Below are 27,889 nucleotides of genomic sequence, written 5' to 3' on the forward strand. Positions count from 1 at the left end.
AGTTGGCCTCTTATCTATTAGAATGATGCCTCATTTTTCAGCACTACACTTTACAAAACACACTAAAAAAAAACTAAAAACTAAAACATTTTTCTTGCGTGGAATTTGATTATTATGAGAAAATATTGAAAATGCTGGGAAAATCCACATGAAAAATAATTACATTATTTGAATACACATTAATGCCTTGTGAAAAATATATTTTTATGGAGTAATAATGGTCTGTAATAGTCTATGGTCTGTGCAGACCTTATAGACTTCTTGTGATTAAGGACTATACAAATAAACAGGACTTGACTGAAAGGATCCGCAGGAACCCTGAAAGGTCAGTTTGATATGCATGTCCAAAAAACGACTTGCGTTCTATCCCATTGCTAGGTTAATCATTGGAGGTGGGGTTAGACTCAGTCAATCCCCCCTCCACCCTCAAAGAAATGTCTTGGGTAGAGAATCACAATGCCCTAGCACCTAACTATTTTTAAAGGTATGCGGACAGCTCAGCAAAAGAACAAAAGAAAAAGGAGATAAAATATGCACCAAAAAAAAAGGGAAAAAGGATTTAAAAAAAAAAAAAGCAAGATTTTTTTTTCTTTAAATCGGGGGGGGAAAGGGAAACAAAATAAAATAAAATGGGAAAAAAAAGAGAAAAATTAAATACACCCCTACAAAGCCCAAAACAAAAATTCAGGTTCAATTGGTTCTGTGAGTTTATACAGGCATTTGTGACTAGATACTTTAAGAGTAACGCGTTACTTTTTTAGTGTCAGTAAATTGAAATAAATTGTAAAAACGGAATTATGCTTTAAATTAAGTAATTAGTAACTAATTACTTTTTTCAGTAACACGCCCTACACTTGGCGTGCATGGATCCAGTTAAAATTTGACATTGTAGCCTATATCCCAGCCGAGCTATGCTAACCATAATTTCTAAGGCTATTTATAATGTAAACATACACACTACCAATCCAACAGTCACCAATATTGTAAAAATCATATTGTGATCACGACCAAAGAGTAGCGCAGTGGAGTTCATATATAAGCAATTCATATTCTGACCTTGGTGTCTGACACCACAAAATGACAATGGATTATTTTAAACGAAACTTTATTTCACTGAATGGTCTTTGACACGTTCCTATGTATTACATGTATAGTGAAACTAGAATGGTTTTAAGATACATAAACACAAAGCTAGAGTTACACCAACCATTGTTTATCTCCAAGTCATCATTTCTTTTTAGGACTATTCTAAATTTTCACAACCACGTGTGTGCACTGGGTAATTAGACTGTTACAGAAGCATTTTTTTCTTTTTTCTTTTTTTTAAGCCATAAGACTTGTCAGTAAAAACAAAGCAAGTAAATACCAGATATACAGACAGGCTTCGTTCCACATTCACTAACTGCATTTTCATCGAGCATAATGAAATTGACTCTCTTTTTTTAATGAACAAAACATTTCAATTTCTCGGAGCATTGTCAGAATGAACAGCATAATAACGTGGAATGGTGTCTTCAACTATAATATGTGGAATGTAGTGGTGATACACGGTATTGTGACACTGAGCTCCTTTCCAACGAGATGAAATGGCACCTTTGAGCATCACTCAGGTGATGAGTCTGCACAAATCCTCAAGTTGAAGCTCGGATCTCGTATATTTAACACTGAAATTAAAAAAAAAAAGGAGCCGAAGCGATACACAAAAGGGGTTTTGTTGTCAATAAAACCATCATTTTAGGAGGTACGATTTTTTTTTCTCTGCACTCACATTAGACAGTGTCACTTGAAACTATTAGGTCAATCAACTTCCAAGTTGGTAAAGAGGGGTTGGCCTGGAACATGAAACTAGACTGTTGAAGCGCTCCCTTTAACTTGCAAACTAAAGTGAGGTGCATTACACTCAGATGGTCAGTGTCACAATACAGCCGGCCTCCTTTCTGTATGAGCCCACAGCAGAATTGCATCAAGTCGAATACGGGATTGTACATCTTTCCGGGGGGGCAAAAAGTGAGAACGCAAGCTGCTTTTGGGTTTGTGAAGCAAATGGAACACCTACCATCACAGTGTTTTGCCAGTTTAATTACCACACAATAAAATCCATACAATAAAACCTGTAAATATGTTGAATCACAATAATAAAAGTAACAAAAAAAGATGAGGGTTGGGGGGAGGAAAAATGAGCCACAAACTAGCCGGGAGAAAAAAGGAATTTGGAAGGACTATCAAAATTCACAACAACCACCTCCCCCCACCCCAACAAAGATTTCTCTCACACAAGTGCGCGCATACGTAAAATATCTTTTACACTCGCTCGCTCCCCACAAACATGCAGACGTACACACGAAGCTAATGAAAACAAGACGAGTTTCTACAAAGTGACTGAACGTACTAACAACTGAAAATGACCCTGTCGCCTCACAGTGAACCGAGAGGGGGTGAACTAGTTGGTCAGGAGCAATTCAGGCTGCTTGTCATACAGAAGAGGGAGGGGCTGATGGAGTGGAGGGAGGGGGCGGGGGCACGGAAGGGGATGTATATAAGCTGTCTGTGTTTTAAGATAAGAGTGTAGGTGGATTAACAGTGCAATTCCTTTAGTTTTCTCCTTCTCCGGTCTCCCCCTCGTCTCCCTGGTTTTCCGATGTCCACAGCTGAGAACGAAAAAAGGCGCAGGTGAAGTCGCCGCATTGAAGTGCGTGGCGAAACCAAGACAAAAAGATAAACTCACAGTCAAGTTGTCCCTTAGTAGCTGCATAATCAGGGTGCTGTCCTTGTAAGAGTCTTCGTTCAAAGTGTCGAGCTCAGCGATCGCTTCATCAAATGCCTGAAAAGAACCCACAAAATTGTATAAGACCCTCAAACGTGAATTTAGATGTCAAATACTGTATTTATTCGTGTGGAACGCTTGGCAGCCACTCCAGCAGCTCCCGTGTTATTTTCGATTGTTCTCGATTGTTCTCAGCTCAGGGATGCTGCTGGAAATGTGAATTTCCCTTCGGGGATGAACAAAGTATCTATCTATCTATCTTTTCAAGCTATAAAGGAACGCAATGTTTATGTGCAGGAGGTTTTACGGAAGTATATCACCGTATTTACAGCTATTCTTGTGATTAAGCAGGACTTAAACATGACTATTTTGTGTTGAAAAAACATTGCCGACCACTATTGCAAAACATTGGATTAAATGGGAATTGAAACTGGGTCTCAGCGGTAAGAGCGGCGAATCCAAACCACTTGACAAGGGTTCGCCAAGCTTTTCTGTACCAAGGACCGGTTTAACTTGTGGTACAATGATAACTTAAAAAGAACTTAAGAACTAAAATAAGGATAATATTGTTATGATTACTATTATTATAAAGCCCAGACACATTGTCTAATCACTGGACGAGTAAATGACACAGGAAAAGGTAATCGATTTTATTTACCGTTTCTACTCACGGTACTGCATTGCACATAGTTGTTTTGGCTCTTTCCCAAAAATGCTCCATGACGACAATGCATAAAGTAGCACCGTGAATCAAAAAATGCGATGATGACATTAAACGTAATGCCTTTTCATTTTAATCCACAACCCAAGAGGACCAGTGGTTGATTTTCAACGCTCCCATCGCTGCGATCTGGATTTGATTCCCATTGTCTCCAAAGCGGAGCAGAGTAGGTCAGCGATATTTGTTAATTGATGATCAATCATTGCTAAATAACAATGATACCCTAAATGCAAATAATACGTCAAGTTTTTTCTTTCTGTGCAGCCCGGTACCAAACTAATCACAGTCCAGTATCCAAGGTCGGCAAAGCTTGGCCATTAGCGTTGCGACCTCGTGGCTTGCCTTTGTAGCATTTTAATTTGACTCGCAGGGTCTTGCAAAAAAAGTGCTGCTGTTCTGTTAAAACAGCTTCTAGTTGCTTCACCTTTACACAGTGTCTGTTTCCAGTTAGCTTTTTTTAGTCAGCATGTTTGATCTAGCATTTTCATTTTATATTACATTGTATGAAAATAGCCACAGTCTCTTGGAAAATTAGGCAGATGCAGTTTTTTTCAGATTTTGGTGAAAGAAATACTCCAATTTCCACTTGTCCTGGGAGCGACAACCCTCACAGTTAACTTTAAAAAAAAAATTAACAGTCACCTTGTGGGAAATAGGGTGGGCTACAATTTTCATAGACATCCAAGGGCAAGGTGTCCAAAGGGCAACTGCCATTATCTGGTGAAATTGTGATTTTTTTGGGGACAAATTTATTTTTCACTGCAGTCAACATTACTGGTGGGCCATATATTATTAATTTTATGACTAATAAACATGACTTGACATGAACTATTGACAGAGGCCGCGGGGCAGTAAAAACTTGATCACGGCCGTAACTGGCCCACAGGCCATACTTTGAAAATGCCAGCTTTAGTGTATTTGATAAGAAATCTGACTTTGAAGGACATTAATAAAATACATGGTAGATTTTGTGTTGCTGTTGTAAATAAATTATTTTAATAATGGTGTTCATGACATGTGCTTAACAATGGCTGTCACTTACAATGATCAGTTTGAGCTGAAAAGGGTGAAACAAAATTTTAGACCAATTATTAATAAAGAATTTGGGGTGTGCGTTAGAACGCAGGTGAGCGTTCTACAAGAATCCGGTGGGCCTCTAAAAAAAAAAAAACAACAAAAAAAACAATGAATGCAATTGGAGATTTCTGTAACAAAACACACACAGGACTAAGAACTAGTGCTCAATTGTAAAGTGAATTTTTCACCTGTTTCATACACGTACTGTAGCAGAGCAATTTATATTATAATGATTCTTTTCACCCCGGCTACCACCTCTGTTGCTCTCTGGTAGGTACACTTCCCTTAAAAGAAGCACTAATAGGCTAATAGACACATTGTCTCAGGAGGTAGAGCGCTCGTCTGCGGATCAAGAGATTGCAGGTTCGAATCCCGGCTCCTCCGTGTTACATGTCGCGGCAGTAGCTCAGGAGGTAGAGCGATCGTTTTAGGATTAAGGGATCCCAGTTAGAATCCCGGCTTGTCCGTGTTACATGTCGAAGTGTCCTTGGGTAAGACATTGAACCCCCAATTATCCCCAATAAGCAGGTTAGCGCCTTACATGGCTGCACAGATCACGGCCGCTATTGGGAAATGTGAAGCACAATGTAAAGCGCTTTGGGAAGTCATTGACTTGAAAAGCGCTATATAAATGCAGATCATTTCACTTGTCGAAGTGTGCTTGGGCAAGACACTGAATCCCTAATGCCCCCAATAAGCAGGTTGGCGCCTTGCATGGCCGCTATTGGTGTGCGAGTGTGTGTGAATGGGTAAATGTGAAGCACATTGTAAAGCGCTTTGGGAAGTCTTCATTGACTTAAAAAGCGATATATACCGTAAATTCCGGACTACAAGCCGCTACTTTTCCCCCCAAATGTTCAGCCCTGCGGCTTATTCAGTGAAGCGGCCAATTCATGGAATTTTTCTAACTGCCGCCAGTGGAGATGGAGTTTAAAAGGTAAGATTAGGACTAGTAGAATATGTGCGCCAAGAAAGACTGCAACCTCTAAATTTAAGCATACATTGTCTCGTTCCAATAATGAGGAAGACGCCCTTAATGGCGATAGTTGTGAAGAGGAAGTTGAGGACGATCTTCCGTGAATTTCACAATTAAGGGGTGCTTTTTTTAACAGGCACGTTTGATACATTGCGAGCGTGATCCTACTAGCGTGTTGGTACCTTTTAAAGCCACAGTTTGGGATGACAGTTATATTATTATTATTATTATTAAAGCTTTGAAAACTCTCGGTGTACCGTCTTTCTTCGTAAATATGTGTAACCATGTATAATATGTATTTGCAACTGTATATTTTTGTAATGTATTTTAGAGATGTATTCTGTTATGTGTTCTAGAGACGAATCAAAAATAAGGGGCGGAGCAAACACGGGCTGATGGGAATTGGGGTAAAGCAGAGTTACCGGTAGATCTGTCTGTTGTCGCAGCGGACAATAGTGGATATATACTCCCCCCCCCCCCTTAACTTTGGAAATATACATTTTGTTTCCTTGGATTACTTTCAACAGGACCCGGACTTTACAAGTCTGCATCATACGTTAATTACGGGAATAATTTGCTATTCATGATGCCGATTATGGTTCAAAGGTTGTCTACTAATTATTTGGTTACAATCATGGAACTTACAGCCTGGTCTGGGTTGAACTTGTGATTGTGTCACATATGTTAAGACGGGCGCACGCGGCTTATACAAGGGTGCGGCTAGTATAAGTACAACAGTGGCAAATCACCTAGAAAGTGGTGGGTGTGGCTTATAATCAGGTGCGCTATATAGTCCAGAATTTACGGTAAATGCAGATCATTTCATTTCATCTTTCCCAGGGCCAGCACTCGATTAAACAAGACAGCAAAACTGAGAAAAACGAATAAAGAATGATGACGCTGCCCTTTGTTGGTCAACATAGACATTACACCATCTTCAACAATTAATGAACCGTGTTTTTTCTCTATTTAACATTAAAGGCACTTTTTTGGTGTGCACAAAATCATCAGATTTATTGTATAATATTAAGTCTAATATTTAGACATAACGCAATAATTGAATTATAATTGAAATGTTTCTATTTGGAAACATTTCTGACATTGTGCTTGTTCCTCTTATGTTACGCTTTTTACTTTTTGATCTCTCCTTGTACAAGTTGTATAAATTCCACCGCTTTCATGTTCTTGAGTGGTATTTAATTTTACAGTAGCGTGTCTAAGTGTTAGTTTACCCGCTAACTAAAGTTCAGAAAAAGCCTTAAACTCCCACCGTCTTTGCCAGGCTGCAGGCTTTTTCCGGGTTGTTCTGAATCTCGTAATAAAAGACGGAAAAGTTGAGTGCAAGGCCGAGCCTGATGGGGTGTGTTGGCTGCATGTCCCCCTTGCTAATGTCGAAAGCTTGCTGGTACGCCTGCTGGGAGTTATCCACTGTATCTGAAAACACAAAAATGTGTGCAACATAAAAAACAAGGCTGGGTTGATCACTTTGAGAGTCATATACACAATGCTATGCTAACCTAGCATCTATCTGGTCAATGGCAGCCAATATTACAGTTACATTAGGAATAAGAAAACATGTGCATCAAGGCCTTACCTTTTTTAGCATCTCCAGATGCAACCTCAGACAGGTATCTGTAATAGTCACCCTTCATTTTCAGATAGAACACCTTGCCTTCAGAACTCCCTGCATTGACAATAAGGTACTTGTCCAGTAGCCCCTGAAAACAGTCAGTTAATATTGTCATTTGAATAAATGGAGAGCACCTGGAAAGAATGAAATAATAGAAGTTGAACTTACCAGCACATCGTGGCAAATCTCCTGCAGCTCAGACTCGATTTTCTCCCGATATTCGCGAGCCATCTGCTTCTTCTTGTCGTTGCCTTCGATTTTCTGCTCGATGCTGGAGATGACACGCCAGGACGAGCGGCGCGCACCCACCACGTTCTTGTAGGCCACTGAGAGAAGGTTGCGCTCCTCGTTTGAAAGCTCCGTACTTTGCTCTGTCACGCTCTTCATGGCTGCCGCCATGTCATCGTAGCGCTCGGCCTGCTCAGCCAGCTTGGCGTTCTGTACCAGGTCGTTCTTATCCATTTTCTAGACTGCAAAATATAGAACGGGAAAATGAACGAAAAAATTAAATCATTTAAATTTGATTCAGAAAAAATCAGAAGAACATAAAGAATATCAGGACATGACAATCCTTGAAACTTGAAGATCTAGAATTAAGTTTCATTTTTAATCCGCCGTTGTTGTACCACCATCTTTTGCTCACACCAAGTGTAAATAAAATTTAATTTCACTTTCAAACGTGTACCGTAATTTCTTTACTATAAAGGCGCAAATGATTTTGAAGTGCACCCTCAAAATATTCCTCTGTGAACTTTTTATTACATATATATGATGGACCGGACTATAAGGCGCGTGAAATCAATACCACAGTAAGAGCCGGGGTTGCATTAAAAAAACAAAACAAAACAAAAATAAAAATAAAAAACACACAAACGTATCAGATTGTACTGTAGAAAAGAAATCTTATTTCATAGAATATAAAGATTATGAAATCTGTTTGAACAAGTAAAATAACTAGATTTGTTCATAATTGGTTATCGTATGTAGATGCATTAAATTGTATTGTTACCTATTTCCCATTTTAATTGACCATTTCTACATTCTATGAGGCGCACTGAATTATAAGGCACACTTTCAAATTTCTGGAAAATGTTAGGTGTGCCTTATAATCCAGAAAATACAGTATTTGATTGTTATTTAAAAATAAATGCACGAGTGGTACCTATTACACAGCATTATGATTTAAACTTTTTTAATCTGAGGGACCAGGGATCGGGGCGCATTTGCTACGGATAATTATAGGTTTCTATTCCCCGCTACGCGGCAAATTCACTTTTACGGGCCCTACCTCCAAACAAATTAATGTCGTATGCCGGGGGTTTGCTACACTGATTTGGGCAAGGTGAATGATGCGTCTCGGCCCATGACAGATTGTATGGAACAGATTTGTTTGAATAATTCACCGAATGTATTTTACATATGATATCAGATAAGGTTTCCGCTAAGAGGCTGCGAAAGACGGCATTAAGTCGACGAGTGCGGATGAGCGACGCAAACTGGGCCCCTTGGCAAGTGGGTCATCCTTGCATTTGCTGGTTAGCTCCTAGCTAATTACAAGCTTTCTCCCTATCAGTTAGTTCAACTAGATAAAATAAAATGTTCGTTCATAGTTACTTTTACATATTGAGTAAAATAATAAGTATATGACGTTTACCATTAAAAAAAAATCAAAGTTCTTTGTAAAGCAGCCGTCAAAGTAGCGGTCCGCCGCTATTGTTGCTAAAGGCGCTAGCGCAACGATACGTTTTAATACACGACACCAACGACTTTATTTTCGTGCATAACGTTTGTTATGGAATAAAGAGTTTACGAAGGGATTCAAAAAAGTGAGTGAAATTCATGTCACACGTCGTCGGCCAATGTGCCAAATGCATCTGCAACGTCCCATTAGCTAGGCCACAGAACCAGGGGTGGATTGCAACATATATTTCCTGCACAAGCGCTATTGGGCTCAATGAAATGCATTTTATCAAAGATAGCAACATTATTGTTGCGGTGGCTCCAATAACGGAAAGCTGCGTTTGTTATTCGTTATCTTTGTACCGCTTCTCTAACACAACACGGCCCGCTAAGGCTTGCTATCCCTCCCGTTAGAACAAAAGTGTCACGGCATCGGTACCGTTAGACAGGCGAGCTAGCACTAGCGTTAAAAGCTAGCAGTGGCTAATGCTAAGGCTAGTTAGCCTCCGACGAAGCCCAAGCTAGGCTGTACCGTTATATGATGGCTCCTCAAAAAGGATTCGATTGGCCGGGACGGAAGAGGGGCAGAGGAAAAAGAAGCCACGCGTCGTAAATCGCTCAGTTAGGATAAGAAACGAGTTAAAAACCTGAAACCCACGACGTTGACGCACTTACAATATTGTCGACTTTTAATCCTGATTCTTCTCAACTCTGTGTTAGACGTTTTAATGCCTCCGTCGTCCCGTTGCGCTCGGCGTCTATCACAAGGCAGAACTACTTCCGTTCTAAGGCTGCTTGCATTTCCTCTTTTTTCTCTCGCATCTCATTCGACTTACGTAAGATATTACGAGGATCACGACGATTTTTACTCAGTCATAGAAATAAATCAGTGTAAGGTTTTGATCGCTCCTTCAATTGATCGTCATTTTACGGTTTTCTTTATACATTGCGGCGCTTTGTCGGTCACGCAACAAAAATGAGATAAATCATATTTCAATGGTCAAGGTCAGCAAGCATCTCTTTCATCGTCTTTCTGATTGACAATTTCGTAGTCATCAGAGGACAAACTTGTTTTTCTTGGGTCTGGTTGAGGTTGGGCTGCAATATTCCATTGTAAAATATATTTAGGAAAACAACATCCATACAATATAATTTTAAAAAAATTCAAAAATTAAATACATACCTGCCAACCTCGACGGCTCCATGCCCTTACAAACTGTCGCATTTTCCCTTACAAAATACAGAATAATCTTAGACCATATTTTTTTCCAAACGTGTTTATTTATGTTATATTGTATATGTGTTTCATTATATCATATATATTGTTAATTAACATTTTGTTGTAAAATACTGAGTTGCTCGACATGAATGACGTTTATTATAAAAAAGTTCAAAAATTAAGTCGCTTGGACGTTCACTGTAGAAGAAAAGAATACATACAAATATAATTAAGTAGAATTTTCTTATTCAAATTATTAATTCATTTTCTGCATTAAATTGTTGTTGGTAGTATACTGATTTAAATGGGATAACCACAAACACTTCCTTATTTTCTTAACTTCTGTATACGACATAATAATTCGTAAAATAATGCATCAAAGCAAGTGCGCCGTTTGAGAGCCGGCTCTCTTTAATGAGTTGAGCCGAAAAAGCCGGTTCTCTAAAAAGAGACTGACTTCTTTTCACTACATAACTACCACATGAAATCCGAGGCTGCAGACGCATGCGCACAGTAGCATCAAACCGCTCGCTTCGTTTGCAACGGGAAAAAAACAATACCGAGATACCGGCGAACTTGTTTGACTTGATTGATTTGCTGTTTCGTGATAGTCGGTGTATACCGGATGGTACCCATAATTGACAACTTTGCGTTTTTCCATACAGATTTTCTCATACGTCGTACGCGTCTTATATTGCATGATAAACATACTTTGTACAGCAAAAACATACAGGTTGACAGGTATAAATTCTGTAGTCATCCGAGGACAACAACCCCCCCCCCACCTCAAAAGAATTTATTGTATCTTTTTACAACTCAGCTTATTGCCCCCTTACAAATAATTGCAATTCCCCTTTGTGAAGCGGTAATAAAACACAAGGCGACAACCATCTACTCACATCAAGACAGTCTTTGAAGAACAGGTGTCTCAAACTTGTTTTTCTTGGGTCTGGTTGAGGTTGGGCTGCATCAGGTTTGATGACAATATTCCATTGTAAAATATATTTTAGGAAAAAAACATCTATACAATATAATTTCAAAAAATTTACAAAAATAAAATAACACAGCAATTGTAAGAATATAAGTCAATCAACCAGGAAAGATGACACATGTGAGTTGAAATATAGAATTATTGTGATTCAGAAGGAACATTGTGTATTATTTAACACCTCTTGTGGTTAAAAAAAATCATGCATTCATAAAAAAAAAAACATTTTTGTTTGAATCAAACAAAATACATAAACTGTCATATAAATGTGCCTCTCTTTTAAATACTCGTAGGTGTAGAAATTTGCATTATTTGACTTGAGAATCTCCTATGAGGAGTGAACATATTTACTGGCCATGTTGCTACTAAGGGTAACCCTCCAAAAACGTTTTTTTTACCTTTTCTTCCTTGTGACTTGTCCTTTAAGCTTCACTTTATCATCAGTGATGATTCATATTAAACTTTTACATTAAAATAACATTTTAGGGTGGGGGCCTCATAATATGAGTCTGCGGGCTGCGAATGGCCCCAGGGCAGGTTGTTTGAGACGGCGGCAAAGTATTGCTATTCTGATTGTAGTGTATATCTTTAGCCTTTGATTTTCTGAACATGGCTTCTTGCAAAATGATTTATCAGAAAATTCAACATCAATGACAGAATGGAAACGCAACCACATTGTTTTATGATCAAGGTCAGGCAAGGTAAAACACGTTCAACACTCGCCGTAACTCATTTACGAGATGCATCCACTGTCCTTTAAGCTTCAGTTCAACAGCAGAGACAACAGCCTTGCCAAATTTTTCAACATCAATGTGGCCCACAACTCAAAATATTAGTTCCCCGGATGCATAATCACAATTTTTGAATGAGAAAAAGGTTTGCAATATTTCAGTTGATTTATATTGAATACTGAATGTAAGAGACTTTTATTGCGTTACAGAAAATAAATATCACAATATTCTAGGACAGCCCTGTAGAACTGTCCTCATTGTCATTGATAACAACGTAATGAGCATTGTTTACAACGGGATTAGATACATTTGTCATAAAAAAATGAAAATAAAAAAGAGATTAGGATAGGGCGATAGGCAATATTTACAAGATAGTGTTTAAAGACTGGCCTAAACTGTAAGAGAATTAGAAACGTACATTGCAGTTTCATTATATCGATATAATATTTGCAATTGTTGATTTTAAGGCCAAGATTTCTTAATTTTTTCTCGCGCAATGTCGTCGCTAATGTTAGTACACGATTTTTCAATGCACTATTTGCTGATCCACTTACAACTTATTCTACAAGAACTATCCTTGTATTTTTTCCCCATCAATCGTTAGATAATTTTCCTTTTGTGTTTCTTTAAGTAGGTTTTTTTTCCATATTTAAATTTAATGTTGTCTCGTGTTTACGGTCCATTCGTGGAGTTTTGATTTTTACATCTTTGCATTATTTTTGTTGACATTGTCTTTTTCTGGGGGGCTGAATGGAAGGCAGGAGCAGTGGCACATGGAAAATAGGGATATCTATGCAAGGATATAGCCTGAGAAAAATGAGATTATGAGGGCTGACCTCTTTTCACGGAATGCATGATTATGACATCCTTAAGGAATCAGACCAAGCTGTAGCTCCAAAAGATATAAGTTGATACAAACCAAATTGGAAATATTCCAGGACGATTGATTGTGCAACACTTGAAAAATAATTTATCCACTTTTGTAGATGCTACGAACTAAAGGCAACATTGTGATGAGGCTGATCAAATGTCCCTTTATTTAATGTTTGTTTGATGCATATTTAGATGCACATAAACAATCAGGTATGTAAATTTCTTATTTACATACTTACCAACATGTTTAGGGTGTTTGCTTGAACAGATTGATTTCCTGTGTGGGAATTGCCCTTTCATTGCCACAGGGAACATCTTATCCACACTGCTCCACACTCCTGTTCTCCTTGCAAATTCAAAATCGTTTGATCTTTTTTTTGAGCGTCAACAAAACTATTAACTTATCAACAGACAAAATCAGCCGTTTACATATCGGTAAAGACAAAAACTCAGCCATCTTTTTCACCTACAATACAGGATGCATCACAGTTAATGCATGAAGAGGAAAAAATACACACTTTTATATCTTGGCTGGTGCTATTTTGTCTTTAAAGCCAAACCAAGCCGTTTACACATAATAGTGAGCGCACTGTGCCAAATTTTACATTTTGAAAACAAATAAACAGTTAAATGTTCGTGATTTTGCCATAACTTCATGGATCTGAACTTTGTGATAATATAGCACAATCCCACGGCTGTGTCCATGATGTAATGCAGACGTACATCACTTTGCTGTCTGCTCGTCTAGAACTATGAGACCGTCTCGTACTTTCTGCTCGTACGCCCTCTCCGATCGTTTTCTTCGGTAGACATCATCTGACGAGAAAGGGTGGAAAAAAAAGAGAAATCACATTTTTGTAACATCCCAGATATGACTGTGAAAATGATAAATTACCAGAGAAAAAAATAATAACTTGACTTTTATATCCAAATAACTCAAACAAAGCCCAGTACTGCAATCCCTGAGTATGCATTAATTGTGTTTCTTTCTAGAATATACTGGTATATAAAATCTAAAAGCATAGTTCCCTTATTCAGTTAAATGGTTTTATAAAAAATAAAATGCAGAAAAGTCATTTTTGATCATTAATCATTTAAATTAGTGTTTGTATGCTTTTTTTTTAAGTTTCCCCAAGATGAACAAATTGTAGTCAAGTCAAGTCATCTTTATTTGTATAGCCCTAAATCACGAAGAGTCTCAAAGGGCTTCACAGATTATTACACTATATTACACAGACTATTTTTCAGCCGACGAGTAGGTTATTCATATGCTATGGAGTAGAAGTGAGTTTTAAGTTTAGATTTAAACATTGTACATTGTAGTGGAAATGAATTCCATTTTTTTAAAAAACATTGATAATTGGTTTTCTCTCTTAAAATCTTACATTGCAATCATAATTTAGGTGTGAGCCGCTGGAAAGCCCCCGAGCCCTCCAGCTAAGGGACACTTTTTAGGCCAATAACTTAACTCTGGCAGAGCACCGGCCCCCGTGCGAATTTGACACCCCGTTCTAAAGATATTCAAATCAAAACATCCATCCATCCATCATCTGCACCGCTTTTACTCAGTGGGGTCGCTGGGGTGCTGGAGCCCGTCCCAGCTATGTTCGGGCAGTGGGCAGAGGACACCTTGAACTGGTTGCCAGCCAGTCGCAGGGCACACAGAGACAAGACAACTCACTCGCTCACTCACACCTAGGGACAATTTGGACCGGCCAATTAACCTGACATGCATGTTTTTGGAATGTGGGAGGAAACCAGTTTGCCCGGGGGAAACTCACGCATGCACGGGGAGAACATGCAAACTCCACACAGGAGGTTTGATCTCATGACCTCAGAACTGTGTTGCACACACGCTAACCACTGCGCCGCTCAAATGTGTGCACCTGACATTTTTTTTGTACACATTATTATTACACAGGCAGCACGGCGGCACATTGGACAGGGCGTGTGCGGCACAGTTCTGAGGTCATGAGATTGAACCTCCTATGTGGAGTATGCATGTTCTCCCTGTGCTTGCGTGGGTTCCCCCTGGGCACTCCGGTTTCCTCCCACATTCCAAAAACATGCATTTCAGGTGAATTGGCCGGTCCAAATTGTCCCCTAGGTGTGAATGAGCATGCGAATTGTATGTCCCTGAGATAGCTGGGATGGGCTCCAGCACCCCTGTGACCCTACTGAGGATAAGCGGTGCAGATAATGGATGGATGGATATTATTACACACTTCCTGGAAATCCTACAAACTTAATTTCACTTCTCAAACTGTTTTTCTCTTATGGCATATATCTACCTCAAACTACTGTTCCGAACAATCGATGATTCATGTTTTTGTCTTTTAAGAACCCTGATATTAATAATAATAGTAGTCTGTGCATCCCTTTGAGACTTCTTGGGATTAAGGGTTATACAAATGAACATGACTTAAAAAAAATTATCAGGGAACCTCAAACGTATTAATAAATGGCACTAACACTAAAATAAGAAAAAATACAACGTGACCTCGCCAGGTTTCACTCACAGAACGTTTCTTTACCGATCCTCACGTTGATCATGATCCACTCCATGGCGCCACCGATGCAAAAATAGATCGGAAGAAATCTATATGCACCTAAACGACTTTTGAAAGGAACGAGAGCGAGAATTTTTCGTAGCGTTGCACTTCTCCGAAACATCCCAAGAAGCGTCAACGACCACACTTGTTTCAAAACACGAACAAATATTCCTTTGGGCTGGGGGATATTTTATTTGCCCTTGGTATGGGTATGTTTGTTTTGATACATTTCTAAAAATATAAACGGACAAATCCGGGCGGTTATACAGGTAGCTAACGCAACTTCATAACACTGGAGTGTGAGGCACAAAACAAACAAACCCATTCTAAACGTAATATCCGGTAACGCAATACGTCACTCCTGGGAGAACCAGGCTAAAAAAATAGTTGAAAATGAATTACGATTTCTTTTTCTATAGGGAAATAAAGATTTGCGCGTGCCGGCGGCTTTCTCTCATTTTACGATAAAAATGGTGAAACTACAAAAATGATTGTTTCAAATACAGTTCAAATGCCAACCTAAACCTACTAAAGATGAAAAAGGAAGTTTATTTGAGTGCATCTAAGAATTCCGAATACTTACACGCGCAACAATAGAGGGCTCCGCGCTTTGTGCTAAAAATAGTAACACGGCTTCGTGCCGCCATCTTGGAAGTCTGTCGATTACAAGCGGTATAAGCGAGAGGAGCAAATATTTACTCAGTTTGTTTATTTATTTACTCAACTAGCTTCGTTTGTGTACGGATTTTGTCCATCAACACTATGGAAAACTACGTGGAGAGTTTAGACAAGCAAGCACGGTGGAAAATTGGATCCCTACAAAATTAAAAACAAGGACTGGAAGTCTGATCCCGATTTGTTGCCGTGTGTGACTTACATCGAACTTGTTAACTATCTTATTTTCCACCCAAGTCCCTTTTGTGAACTGAAGGATTTTCAAAATTACAAAAGTATGGAAGCCTACGACAGATTTGTGTCTGGTTGGGTTCGGGATGTGTCTGTGCACACAAGCGAAGGTGATGAAAACAAGATTGTGAAAGGGAAAGTTCTACATTCTCAGAGTTTGTCTCAGCCAAGTTTACAACCATGGATCATTGTTGACAAGTCATCATCGATTCTGTGTGCCCATTGCAACTGTGTTGCAGGTTTAGGGGAATGTTGTTCTCATGTTGCTTCCCTTTTGTTCTATGTTGAACAACCTGGGAAAGGCAACGCTTCTCCGAACGGCGCACCGGTGGCTAAGTTAGCTTAGCTTTTGGGGGCTTTAAATCCTCTATTGACGCGAGTTGACTGAGGAAAGGAGACTCTCTTTCCCTGAAATCGCGTTGAATTTCTCCACCAAAATAGTGTACGAATGAGAAACGGAGTTTTGTTTGGTTTTTAAATGTCGTTTTCGGCGAAATACCTCACATATATGTTATAAAAGTAGTTTGGGGTCGTCGAGCTGTTGTCATGAAGTACACATGTCCCATAACCTTTTTAAAATTTATTTCTACATCATAAATAATTCAATGTACCTGTCAGAAAGTGGTCAGAACAAACACGAACACAGTCAAGCTTTGGCAAATTCGACCGGTTGATAGCTGCCAGCCACATTCGTCTTCGCCGTTCACTTTTCTCCTGAGCTTCAATCCCCTGATCGTAAACACACTTCGGAAGTCTAAAGAAGCCCTTCCCACCCTTTTCCCCTCGACTACAACAGCCAACAATAACGCACATATTCGGCATTACAATGTAGAATCTAACTGGTTCGCTGAACAATAACAATGAAGTGAAAAGCTTTGTGGACTTCCAAAATGGGCGCCAGCAATGCATTGTGGGTAATCTTAGGACCTCGAAGCACTCTATAGTAGCTGGAATAATAATTTCAGCATGACACCATTTTTAAGGATTCGCCCTTGTATTGAATTAAACGTCTCATAATCCTGTATTTTTACAGTTCTTTCTGTTCCCTTGAACTCAAAGGCTTTGTATTGTTGTTTGGCTCCTTCATGCTGAATTTTTGAGAAATGCAATGTTCAATTAACAAAAGCATTTACAAATAGGGATTTAATTATTTTCTCTTCAAACAAAGTTTATTAATGCTCCTATACATCGAAAATTAGGGTAACGGGGGAGCTGGAGCCCATCCCAGCCATCTCCGGGCAGTGGGCAGGGGACACCCTGAAATGGTTGCCAACCAGTCACAGGGCACACAGGGGCTCGCTCATTCATACCTAGGGACAATTTGGACCGGTCAATTAACCTGACATGCATGTTTTTTTTTTGGCATGTGGAAGGAAACAGGAGTGCCTGGAGGAAACCCACGCCAGCACGGGGAGAACCTGCAAACTCCACACAGGAAGGTTGGTAGCTGGATTTGAACCCATGCCCTCAGAACTGTGCCGCACACGCGCTAACCACTGTTCCACTGTGCTGCTCATTCAATCATATTCATGTTTAATAACTAGTAAGCAAAAATAGACGAACTATCAAATAAACATGCATTTTCAAAAAATAAACTCTTAGGTCTACAAATTAGTATTCATTTTACATAACATGAGGCTCATCTAAAGGGAGCTGATATGATTATCCACTATCTTGCTTCTACAGGTATCTAAAAACCTCCAAAATGCTGGGAGAAATAATGACAAGTAAAATGATGTAATGTGTTAAATACTCATTTTTAGTTTGCACTCCACCATAAAGCAACACTTAGTGGGCAAATAATACACACTATCCCCTTAAGCCAGTATAAAAGCACCACCTTGTTAATATTGCCCATCTATCCATATATTCTGTTATATTTTTATTTTATTATGAAATTGCAACGTTTGCTTGATTATTTTAGATTTCCTGTGGCCCAAAAATGACTGACTTTATCTGCAAATTCAGGAGAGCAAGTGCCACCTCTCGGCCTTTTCTACCTGCTGTCGTCAGAGAGAAGTATCGGAGTTTCTGAGTCAGAACCAGCAGGCTCAAGGACAGCTTCTTCCTTCAGGCTGCCAGGACTCTCTCCCTGCCTTCTGCCAAATCAATAAAACTATATTTATGATCTGGCTTATAGTTTGCATCATTTTTTTAAAATTCTCAACCTCATATATTTTTACATGTAGCAGTTATTCTGAATTTGTGTTGTGCCTTATTAATTGCCTGTTTGCGGTTGAAGGTTTTGTTTTTTTTGGATACAAATTTCTCTTTTTTTTTAAATTAAGTTTCAGTCAACTTCTAGAAAGAACTTTATAATACAAACTGTCCCATTAAAACTGGAATGCAGTTGTGGTCTGAATTACCAAGGTAATCAAATCTTCACACATGTTGAATGGGAATTACCAACGATTGCGCAATAATTTAATAAAACAAGTTTTCGTGCAGCTAGATAAACCCAGCTCAAGAACAAATCAATTATAGACAAATACAAACAGATTTATTGGCGGCATAACACAGAAAAGCAAACATACATCCAAACACATTTATACCAGTACATTTAACACATGCGACAACTACACAAAAACAAGCAGAGAGGAAGAAAATACCGGTCAAATTTGCATAATGAGTTTTGAGACGTCTTTTTGAACTGCAGGAAGGGCTCACAAAAGGATGACTTCATCTATTCCTTTGAGTGCCACCAGTAATAACGAAAACAATATCTAAAAACATCATCTTACGTAATTAGTTTTGTTTGTGTGAGAAATTTCAGCCTCTAATCAAAGCAAAACACAAGGCAGGTGACATACGGTATATGAGCAAATGGTCACTCACTGATTTTTTTTTTTTGCATTGAGTATTGCTTGTTCCAAAACGTATGTTCGCATCGGTGTTGGAGCGAAGATATTTATCGTAGTGATTTTTCGTTAGGTGTGCTTGCTTAATACTCTCTTTACTGCTGTCAATAACAACATGCTATAATAAATCTTCCAGCCTATTACTGGTTTAACACATTGGACGGGCATTCTAAGGGGTTATAAATACTGATTGTGGACACATTAACATTCATATACAACAATATAAAATTCCCTTTATGCTATGGAGGACTGATCGTGCCATACGTAGAAAAAATGCATAAATACCTGCAAATAAACGCCATATAAACACATATAATACGTAGCACCGAAATAAATGAAGTATATTCATTTGTTTTGTCACTTATTTCTTATTTATACGTATTTATTTTGTCGGGTATTTTGACATTCATATTTTCGTGCATTTTGTTGAGGATTAGTATTTCTTCACAGATTTCATCGTTCCTTTTGTCTTGTATTTTCACATTGATTGTTGTTTGTTTTTTCATGTATTGCGTGTTTATTTTCGTTGTGCATTTTGTAGTACCGTATTTTCCGCACTATAAGGCGCACTTAAAAGTCTTAATTTTTTTCAACAGCTGACCATGCGCCTTATAATACAGTGCGCCTTATTTATGGATCAATATTAAATCGCAAATTCTTCCAACTAACTTGCAGCCGCCGACTAGATTTCCCCCCGAACGCCAAGTAGTCCGCAGTGTATGCTGGGATTTATTTACCGGCGTTCCATTGGCTAACCAATGTGTCAATCATCATTTGAATCGATCCCTTGGCTAAAGTTATTCGGAGATCAAGAGGCGGATCCTTTTTATCATTTACAGGCTGGCATTGGCTTAAACTGTAAAACAAAGCCTGCAATTGGCCAAAAAAGATGTGTCAATCATCAGTTGAATCGATCACTATTGGCTGAAGTTATTCGGAGGTCAAGAGGCGGATCCTTTTTTATCATTTACAGGCTGGCATTGGCTGAAGCGGCAAGACAAAGACTGCAATTGGCCGAAAAAGATGAATGCGTATAGCACGTGGCTGACGGCACACAGAAAGCATTTTTTAACTATTCTGTATTTGTAAATATTTTATTCTCCTGGATTTACTACACTCACAGATATAAGAGGACATTGGCTGCACATTATTATGAACACAAGACTTTGGTGAGCTACTCCGGGTTTTATATTATCCCTGTATCTTGTTTCAGACTGAACTCGATGTTTCTGTGATAAGCGGTGCAGATAATGGATGGAATGGAGTGTCTATTTTTAAATTAAACTCAATTCCAAGTGTTTATTGTCATATGCACAGTAAAGTTGCGAGCGAAAATAGAAACTAAGGAATGGTTGGCATTTCTTGAATCCCAAGACTTTAACCTTCCGAATGATGGAACGATGCATTTGAGTGACATCGTACGGACACCGCATCCGCACGTGTTCTCGACACGTATTTGCGTCTTTGCAAGCTTTCAGAATGTTAAGGGGGTAATAAGTTTGACTGAACTATCTGACTGTTTTGTCGACCTTCCCATTGTAGCGCCTTATAATCCTGTGCGTCTTATGTATGTCAAATATAGGACCAAAAAATATTTTTTCGGAGTGCGCCCTATAACCCGGTGCGCCTTATAGTGCGGAAAATACGGTAAATGTTGTCGTGTCATTTATAATGTCGTCTGTTTTTGTGCATTTTATTCATGCATGTTCTTGTAAATTTTGTCAGGTACTTCGTCATAATTTTTTTATCAATTTTTTCATGCATTTTGTAGTGTATTTTGTCATTAATTCTGTCGTGCATTCTGTCGTTCATGTTATTTGGTTGCATACTGGGCAGCTAAGTGGTAAGTACTTCCACGGCACAGTTCTGAGATTACAGGTTCAAATCCAGTTAACAGCATTCCTGTGCGGAGTTTGCATGTTCTCCCCGTGCTTTCCACCCAGATTCCAAGAACATGCATGTCAGGTTAAATGGCCGGTCCAAATTGTCTGTAAGTGTAAATGAGCAAGAGTGTTGTCTGTCTCTGTGTCCTCTGTGACTGGCTGGCAACCAGTTAGGGATCTCCCCTGCCCACTGCCTGAAAGTAGCTGGGATGGGCTCCGGCACCCCCGCGACCATACTGAGGATAAGATAATAATTGAATGGATCATCGTGTTCTTTGTCATTTATTTTGTCATGTATTTCTTGTGACTAGTGAAAGCTGTCGGGCCCTGCTGTTGAACAGAAGCGTGTGTTGTGTCACCCTGACCCGAGTGACATGGCCGCTTGGGTAGTGTCCCGTTTCATCTGGAGGGACGAAAGCATGACCGACTTGTTTGGGTGTTTGGGTTGGCCATGGCCAATGTATGTGTGTTTTTTGCTATATTTTTTCCCTTTTTATTTTCTTTGTTATTGTATGTGTTTGTCTTGCTGTCGGTCACCCCTCTTGAGGGATATGACCAAGATAGATGGATAGAAATTTTGTCGAGTACTTGTCATTCTTTAGATGTGTGGCATATGCTTTTTCTTTTGCACTTTGATTGTCTGTTGATGCTGATTTTATTCACGTACAAAGCATGCTACCATACATTAAAATTTTGTATTTTGTTTTTTGATGGTTATGATTTGCACCTTCCTCGACACAAGCTGTCTCGTCCTTACCATTTCTGCTTAGAAAAATTGATACATTAGCAGCATCTCTGCATAAGCCTCAAGGTTGAATATTTGTGACAAAAGTAGTGGTTTATAGTTCCTATATCACGGTAAATTGTCTTTATGTGATGTATTTGAGGTATTTATGTGTTTTTTTATTTATATGGCATATATTTGTAGGCATTTAGTAGGGCTGCACAATTTAAAAAAAATCGAATCGATATTGCGATGTGCTGTATTAGGGTTGTGTACTCGCGATACACTTTTTTTTCAAGGATTTATAATAAAACTTCCAAGAAGAGGGCGCCGTTTTCTTAAGCTTAAAGCATGTCAATATGATGAGTCCTTGTGTTGTTTTCATTTTTGTACTATTTTACACAGTTTACATAGAAATGTGAATAAAAACAACATTTCCTTTTTCTACTTTTGGGAACAATCTAGGAAAAGTCATCACGTTCAAAGATAAATAAAATATAATTTAGGGGAATTTTCTGGGTTTTAAACATCATTTGGACCAGAGGACTAGAGGAGGGTTAAGTACTCACAACAAAACTAGCAAAGAAAATGCACTCCTTTTAAAATCGGAAATCTCATCGAGATTGCAATACCGTTCTGTAAAACCGCTATTAGAATTTTTATCCAAAATCATGCAGCCCTGGTATTTATCTATTTAAATCTACATATCAGGATCAAATAGCGGGATCGGTCCTCCATTTTTTGCAGCGACACAATCAGTCCTCCACGATTTGAGCCGGTCTGCAAAAAGTCCAGTGATGCTCTACAGTGTTCTCGTTGGCCCGCTCGCTCATGTGATGCACACGCGTGTTCCGGATGGTGAAGCCTTGTTTCATGATGTAGTCCATAAGATGAACTCGCAGGGATACCTCCTGGTGATAGTCGCACGGTCCGAAAGTGAAAGACACTTGGCAGTCCCTGGTGTCCATCATGTGTTTGTTCCACTTGGTGAAGTTGTTGGAGATGCCCTCTAGCAGGGCGTGGACTTTGGTGGTGATGGTAAGCTGCGTGATGATGACGGCGACCGGGTTGGAATATTTGGACAGTTTGCGTGTGCTGGAGAGTTCGACGACCTGCTCGAAGATATCCGTGGGGTACAGTGGTTTGGGATCGCTCAGGCAATGGATCAACGGTTCGATTTGGTAAAAGTCGGCCTCTTTCCTCAGGAGATCAGTCTCTGTGAAGTCGGCCGGGAGGGTTAGCTCTGACGTCCGCAGGAAGTTCAGGATGTACCTGAAAAGCGTCCCGTCTCGATCGATGAAGTAATTTCCGTGGGAGTCCCGAGCTGTGGGGAAGTCTCCGCGGAACATGGCGCCCAGCATGGAGTCCGGATAACGCTGAAGTGTCGACAGGCTGGTTGTGTACAAGTGACCTCCGACATTTAAGGTAACAGGATTAGTCATCTAATGAAATGGTGAAAAAGAGACATTCTTTTTTATTCATTCAAACAAACCCGAGCAACTAATCCAAATCGATATTAATGTCATCACATTTACTGTAAATTCTGGACTACGGAAAACACTTGGTTAAAAGCCGTAATTGCAAATTTAAGGAAGAATATTAACTTTGTTTTTGTACAAGCACCACAAGATTTAAAGACGCAGACTTAAACGTCCGTAAAAATGAACTTATTCACATCCGTTTCTCACAGTTTTTTTAAATCAAGTGCCCGCAGCTGCCAATTTTCAACTAGCGCAGCAGTCAATACTAATAAAATTGGCATGAACATGCAGGACTGCAACAAAAACATTCTCAAAATAAAACTCCATGTACGGTTCTAACTAAAATTCAGACAGCTGTAAAATAACAACAGCTTTCAGACATGCAGAGCTGTGTGAATGATCTTTAGCTCTCCATCCCTTGCGCACTTGGCAAAGTGATAAAGAGGAGACCAAGTATTGCTCCTGCCACATAAAAATTGTTATACATAAATGCTTGAAAGCGTTCTAACACGTAGTGCCAGCTGATTAGCTGAATATTTTAGTGTGGCAGTAGCCAACTTATTAACAAGTACATTTTTTTACTGTTGGTCCAAGAACTGAAATCAAATTAGTCTGTCAGCCTGATAATTATCAAATATCCCTCCTTAGTAACTGGTGTCGGCATGTAAAATTATGTATTCATTTAGTAGTAGCAATACTTGGTCCCCCCTCGATCACCTTTTAATGTGCACAAGGGATGGGAGTGCTTAAGATCAGTCACATAGCTTTGCATGTCAACAAGCTTTTGAATCATAATCAGTACAGTCCATTAAGTTTTGAGAATGTTTGTGCTGAAGATTGTCACACAAAGCTGACTGTCAACGCCAAGGTCGGGCTCATCTCTAAAGAGCAGGATTACACTTTACACCAAAAAACAACGGTGACCAGATGATGAACGTGCTATCCAGTACCCATTACATGCGGTAAACGGAGGATTACAGACCATTTTAAAGACACTATGACCCCATGCAATAACAGTTAAAGAAAGGTGTTGTTAATGTTTGCAAGCATTTCTTACCCTATGGCCCCAGCCTCCATTATCCATTGGTAGCAAAATACCAATTTGGTTGGGACCAAACCACGTTGCGTCAAACGTGGCTTGGCTCAATTGGCTTCCGCATGAAAAACAAAAATAAACACCAAATAAAGTCAATTGTTTTCAAAATCAATTGATTCATATCTATCAACGATCCTGCAACAACGTAGGTCCGACCCTGTAGTTCTAAGTCAGGTCAAATTGGTTTGTGAATTTTCTGTTTTGCTTAGTATTACTCTGGCGAGGTCTTGTTGCAAGTTAAGAAGACTGTAGACTCCCGGGATACGGTCACTCTTACAACGTTCTCACTTTATTGTGTGGAATAATACTAAACTATTTCGAGTGCCCAAAAACGTGTCAAAGTCATATAAAATGCTGATAAGCTATTGGCTGAACAACATCCCACAATGCCTTCGTCTTCATTCAGTTGACAATCTTGTGTGCTTTGTATAGACTTTACAAGACGGCGATACAATACTGTATTTTGTACTGTATTTTCTCACCATCTTGGAGAGGGATGGGCACAGCCAGGCTGTACTCGCCCAGGACACAACACAAAATTCTGTAAACCACAAAAATGGACCCGCTGTAGGTCCCAAGGCATGGAGTGATGTTTAAGGGAGAAGCTAGGGCTGTAATCAATCGACCAACTGGACTTAAAATGACAAGGCGGTTAAAGCGAGGACATTTTTTAATTAAGGGCATAACAATCCTTGCGAGTTTAAGTATTAAAACCAGCTTTATTTTCAAACCACCTGCTACTCCACTCGACAAGCTTGAATCATGTCACACTAGTGATAAAGCACATTTCTTTTTTACTTAAGTAGTATGACTATTGAAGGATTTTATACATTTGACTATAAAGGATTTTATATGATTGAATACAAGTTACATTTATTGAGTGCAATGAAGATTTTCACTGAGTAGGCTTAAGTTCAATGAGCAGTGAAAGTTCAGGGCACCCTGGTCTGCTAGGAAATATTGTTTACAGGAATGGCGGGAACGGGACGTGAGGCTGATAAGACAATCAGCGCATCCAGACGCGGAGGGGCCCTGATGATGGACGACGGCAGGCAGTGTTTTGAGTAACGCTCTGCTGTTTTGAGTTTTCCAGACATCGAGGCGAGGTGGTGGAGCCCTCGTGGGGCTTCCCTGGCACGCCCATGGGAGGAGTCGGGACACCATCTTGCGGAAAGACGTGGGCCGAGGGGAGGAAGCGAGAGAACTGGAGAGAGAAGGCTTGCCAGAGACTCCAACAACACTAATTCGACTAATTCGGCCATTTACGATGGAGTACACTTAGTTCTATTGTTAAAGGAATTAAATCTGCCCCAGTGTGAAAATGTCGGCTTTTCTTATTGATCTTTTCCATCAAGAAACGAGCGTGCATTGTTGGGTGAATGTAGGTTGTGTTTGGTTAATGGAGTCAGAAAACTAATTCGATTAATTTTGTAAACGATACATTTTAATATTTAATTCCCAACACTACTGTATTTAGAATTGTATATATACATATATACATACATTACACATAGGTAGTTTGTACTAGATACTAATTTGTAATTTTAATGTTTCTATGTGGAGTACCGGTGGTTCGTAACCAGTTAGCTAAGCATTACATGGTAATTTGAACGGAATAATGACGTATTCCAGGGGTCTACTTCACTGTCCATATATTCATTCGTTAGAACAGATTTTTAATCATTCATGTTGTCTGCAGGCAGGGAAATGGGACGGTGCATAAATAGGTGAGATGGGTGCAGAGGAGATATGTGCAAGGACAATGTACTCCCCAACAAAATATCAATGCATTTATTTTCTTGGCTGAATTTAGCCTTAAGTCACTGCATGAAAGCATGTTCAATCTTGCTTGGCTGGGCTATGGGGATTTATTCTCTACAGCGCGCTTGCTTATGAACAGGATAACTAGGCTAAGATTATTTCCAGAGATACACTATGCACTTTTACTGTCTGTGTGAAAAGGTGAATGAATGAATGAAAACTTTATTTTGAACATTAAAATAAAAACAGGACAAAAACAATGAGTCAACAACAAAATAATGTCACATAACATACAAAAAGGAGTAGTCAGAAGCAGATGCTTATTTTCCCTACCCCTTTATCTTCCCTATTAAATACATTTTACAAATCCTCTTCTCCTCTTGTGTCTAATATAACAAAGTCTCATGAATATACTTATTACATAGGTCAGATATAAAAAATTATAATAATTACAATAATCACATATTTTATACACTAAATCTTCGTAATACCCACCCCTCAACATCATAATGCCACTAGTTACCAACCATCACTGCGGCACCAATAATAATAACAATAAAAATAAAAATCATGTTTATAATAACAGTTATGATATAATAATAGCAACAATAACAACAAAGTTAATCATAGTTTTACACGCAGTATTTCCAATCTCACTCATATCCCATTTTCTTCAGCCCTGTATTTCGCCAGTATCATTTTTTTGTATTTAAATTTGAACACGTGAATAGTTGGACAGTGTTTGAGTTCATCTTGTAAATTACTCCAAAGTTTGACTCCACACGCACGCACGCACACACGCGCGCGCGCGCACACACACACACACACACACACACACTTTTTCTGGTCGTTCTCACCTTTGGGATTATGAATTTACTACAGCCCCTCAAGTTACAATTTCCCTTTCCGTATGAATAATTTTTGGATGTTTTCTGACACCATGTTTTGTTGACCTTAAATAACAGTTGTGACGTGACAAAAATTATTAAATCATCCAATTTTACTGATTACAATAAAAAGGTAATGGGTTTTATTAACCCCAGCCACTACTCCCTCAAAATAGATCCAAGCAAGTCACCCCTTTTTACTTCAAAACAGGTGAATTTCTCCAAGAGATGAGAGATTTGCATGCTTGAGTCTGCGGCACATTTCAAATTTAAGGGAGCGTTAAGCAAATTTCAGGAAAGTGTCAACCTTGGGTGAGAAGGCCAGACAATAACCTCAACGCAGTCCGGATTCGAACCCTAACCCTCAAACTTTGGGACAGAGATGCTAACCACATTTGCACCATTTATTCAGGTATAGCAACAATGCAAGGGAATCTCGAATGAGATGCAAAAGTCGCACGCGGTAAGACTGGCATATGAAAAGGAAGCAATGCAAATATTTTTCTATTTCAAAAACAAACCTCATATAAATATGAATTGTGAGTTACGCAGTTGATGCTATGCAGCTACCAGCTAGTTCGCTAGCTAATGACGCTAGCGAGTTAATGTAGCTGATGTTGCGACTGGGGATTTGCGTTTACGAGTTGTTCGCTTTTGACGTGAAAGAAAATGTTAAATACAGGCTCACCGAGTGGTTCTTTTGGGGGGGTTGGGTTTCTTTTTGTAGCAGAATGGCAGCTTGGTGTTGGGATTCGGTGATGCAGATGCCAGGCAGTCTGATGTTTACTGCAGCCGCGCGCGCACGCACACACCTTTCCGCCCTGCGCGTTTACACGTATAGTTACGGTAAGGACCTACCGCAGTTTATTTCAAAATAAAATATTGGATTGGACGTTAATTTGATTTGACCTTTGTCCAATGCGCAAATATCATTTTGTCTCTACCCCACAAAGGTTCATTTATAATTAAACAACCCAAAAGTGTTTGTCTATACGTTGTCAACTATACATATCGATTAACACTCCACTTATTGAAACATGAATATTTTGTTTGTTTGTTTGTTTGTACATGATTCAATTGTT

General features: G+C 39.2%; 3 protein-coding genes across 3 annotated transcripts; all 3 read right to left on the reverse strand.

Moving 5' to 3' along the window:
• Nucleotides 1–1,088: 1,088 nt before the first annotated feature.
• LOC148370142 (14-3-3 protein beta/alpha-1) lies at nt 1,089–9,689 on the reverse strand. The gene is made up of 6 exons (XM_088332507.1): nt 9,524–9,689; nt 7,337–7,638; nt 7,133–7,256; nt 6,809–6,972; nt 2,726–2,821; nt 1,089–2,648 (listed from the first exon to the last, which is right to left on the reverse strand). Exons 2-6 carry the CDS (start codon nt 7,628–7,630, stop codon nt 2,592–2,594), a joined length of 735 nt encoding a protein of 244 aa, XP_088188633.1. The 5' UTR covers nt 7,631–7,638; nt 9,524–9,689; the 3' UTR covers nt 1,089–2,591.
• A 3,111-nt stretch (nt 9,690–12,800) lies between these two features.
• uqcc5 (ubiquinol-cytochrome c reductase complex assembly factor 5) lies at nt 12,801–15,537 on the reverse strand. Its single transcript, XM_088332509.1, has 2 exons — nt 15,179–15,537; nt 12,801–13,475 (listed from the first exon to the last, which is right to left on the reverse strand). Exons 1-2 carry the CDS (start codon nt 15,330–15,332, stop codon nt 13,384–13,386), a joined length of 246 nt encoding a protein of 81 aa, XP_088188635.1. The 5' UTR covers nt 15,333–15,537; the 3' UTR covers nt 12,801–13,383.
• Nucleotides 15,538–18,595: 3,058 nt separating this feature from the next.
• Nucleotides 18,596–27,628, reverse strand: kctd6b (potassium channel tetramerization domain containing 6b). The gene is made up of 3 exons (XM_088332508.1): nt 27,496–27,628; nt 24,121–24,214; nt 18,596–23,024 (listed from the first exon to the last, which is right to left on the reverse strand). The coding sequence occupies exons 2-3, from the start codon at nt 24,145–24,147 to the stop codon at nt 22,338–22,340; spliced, it is 714 nt and encodes a 237-aa protein (XP_088188634.1). The 5' UTR covers nt 24,148–24,214; nt 27,496–27,628; the 3' UTR covers nt 18,596–22,337.
• Between the last annotated feature and the right edge of the window lie 261 nt (nt 27,629–27,889).

This window comes from Urocampus carinirostris, chromosome 3 (genome assembly GCF_059441175.1).
Source record: "Urocampus carinirostris isolate Australia breed hairy pipefish chromosome 3, RoL_Ucar_1.0, whole genome shotgun sequence".
NCBI classification, from domain to species: Eukaryota; Metazoa; Chordata; class Actinopteri; order Syngnathiformes; family Syngnathidae; genus Urocampus; species Urocampus carinirostris.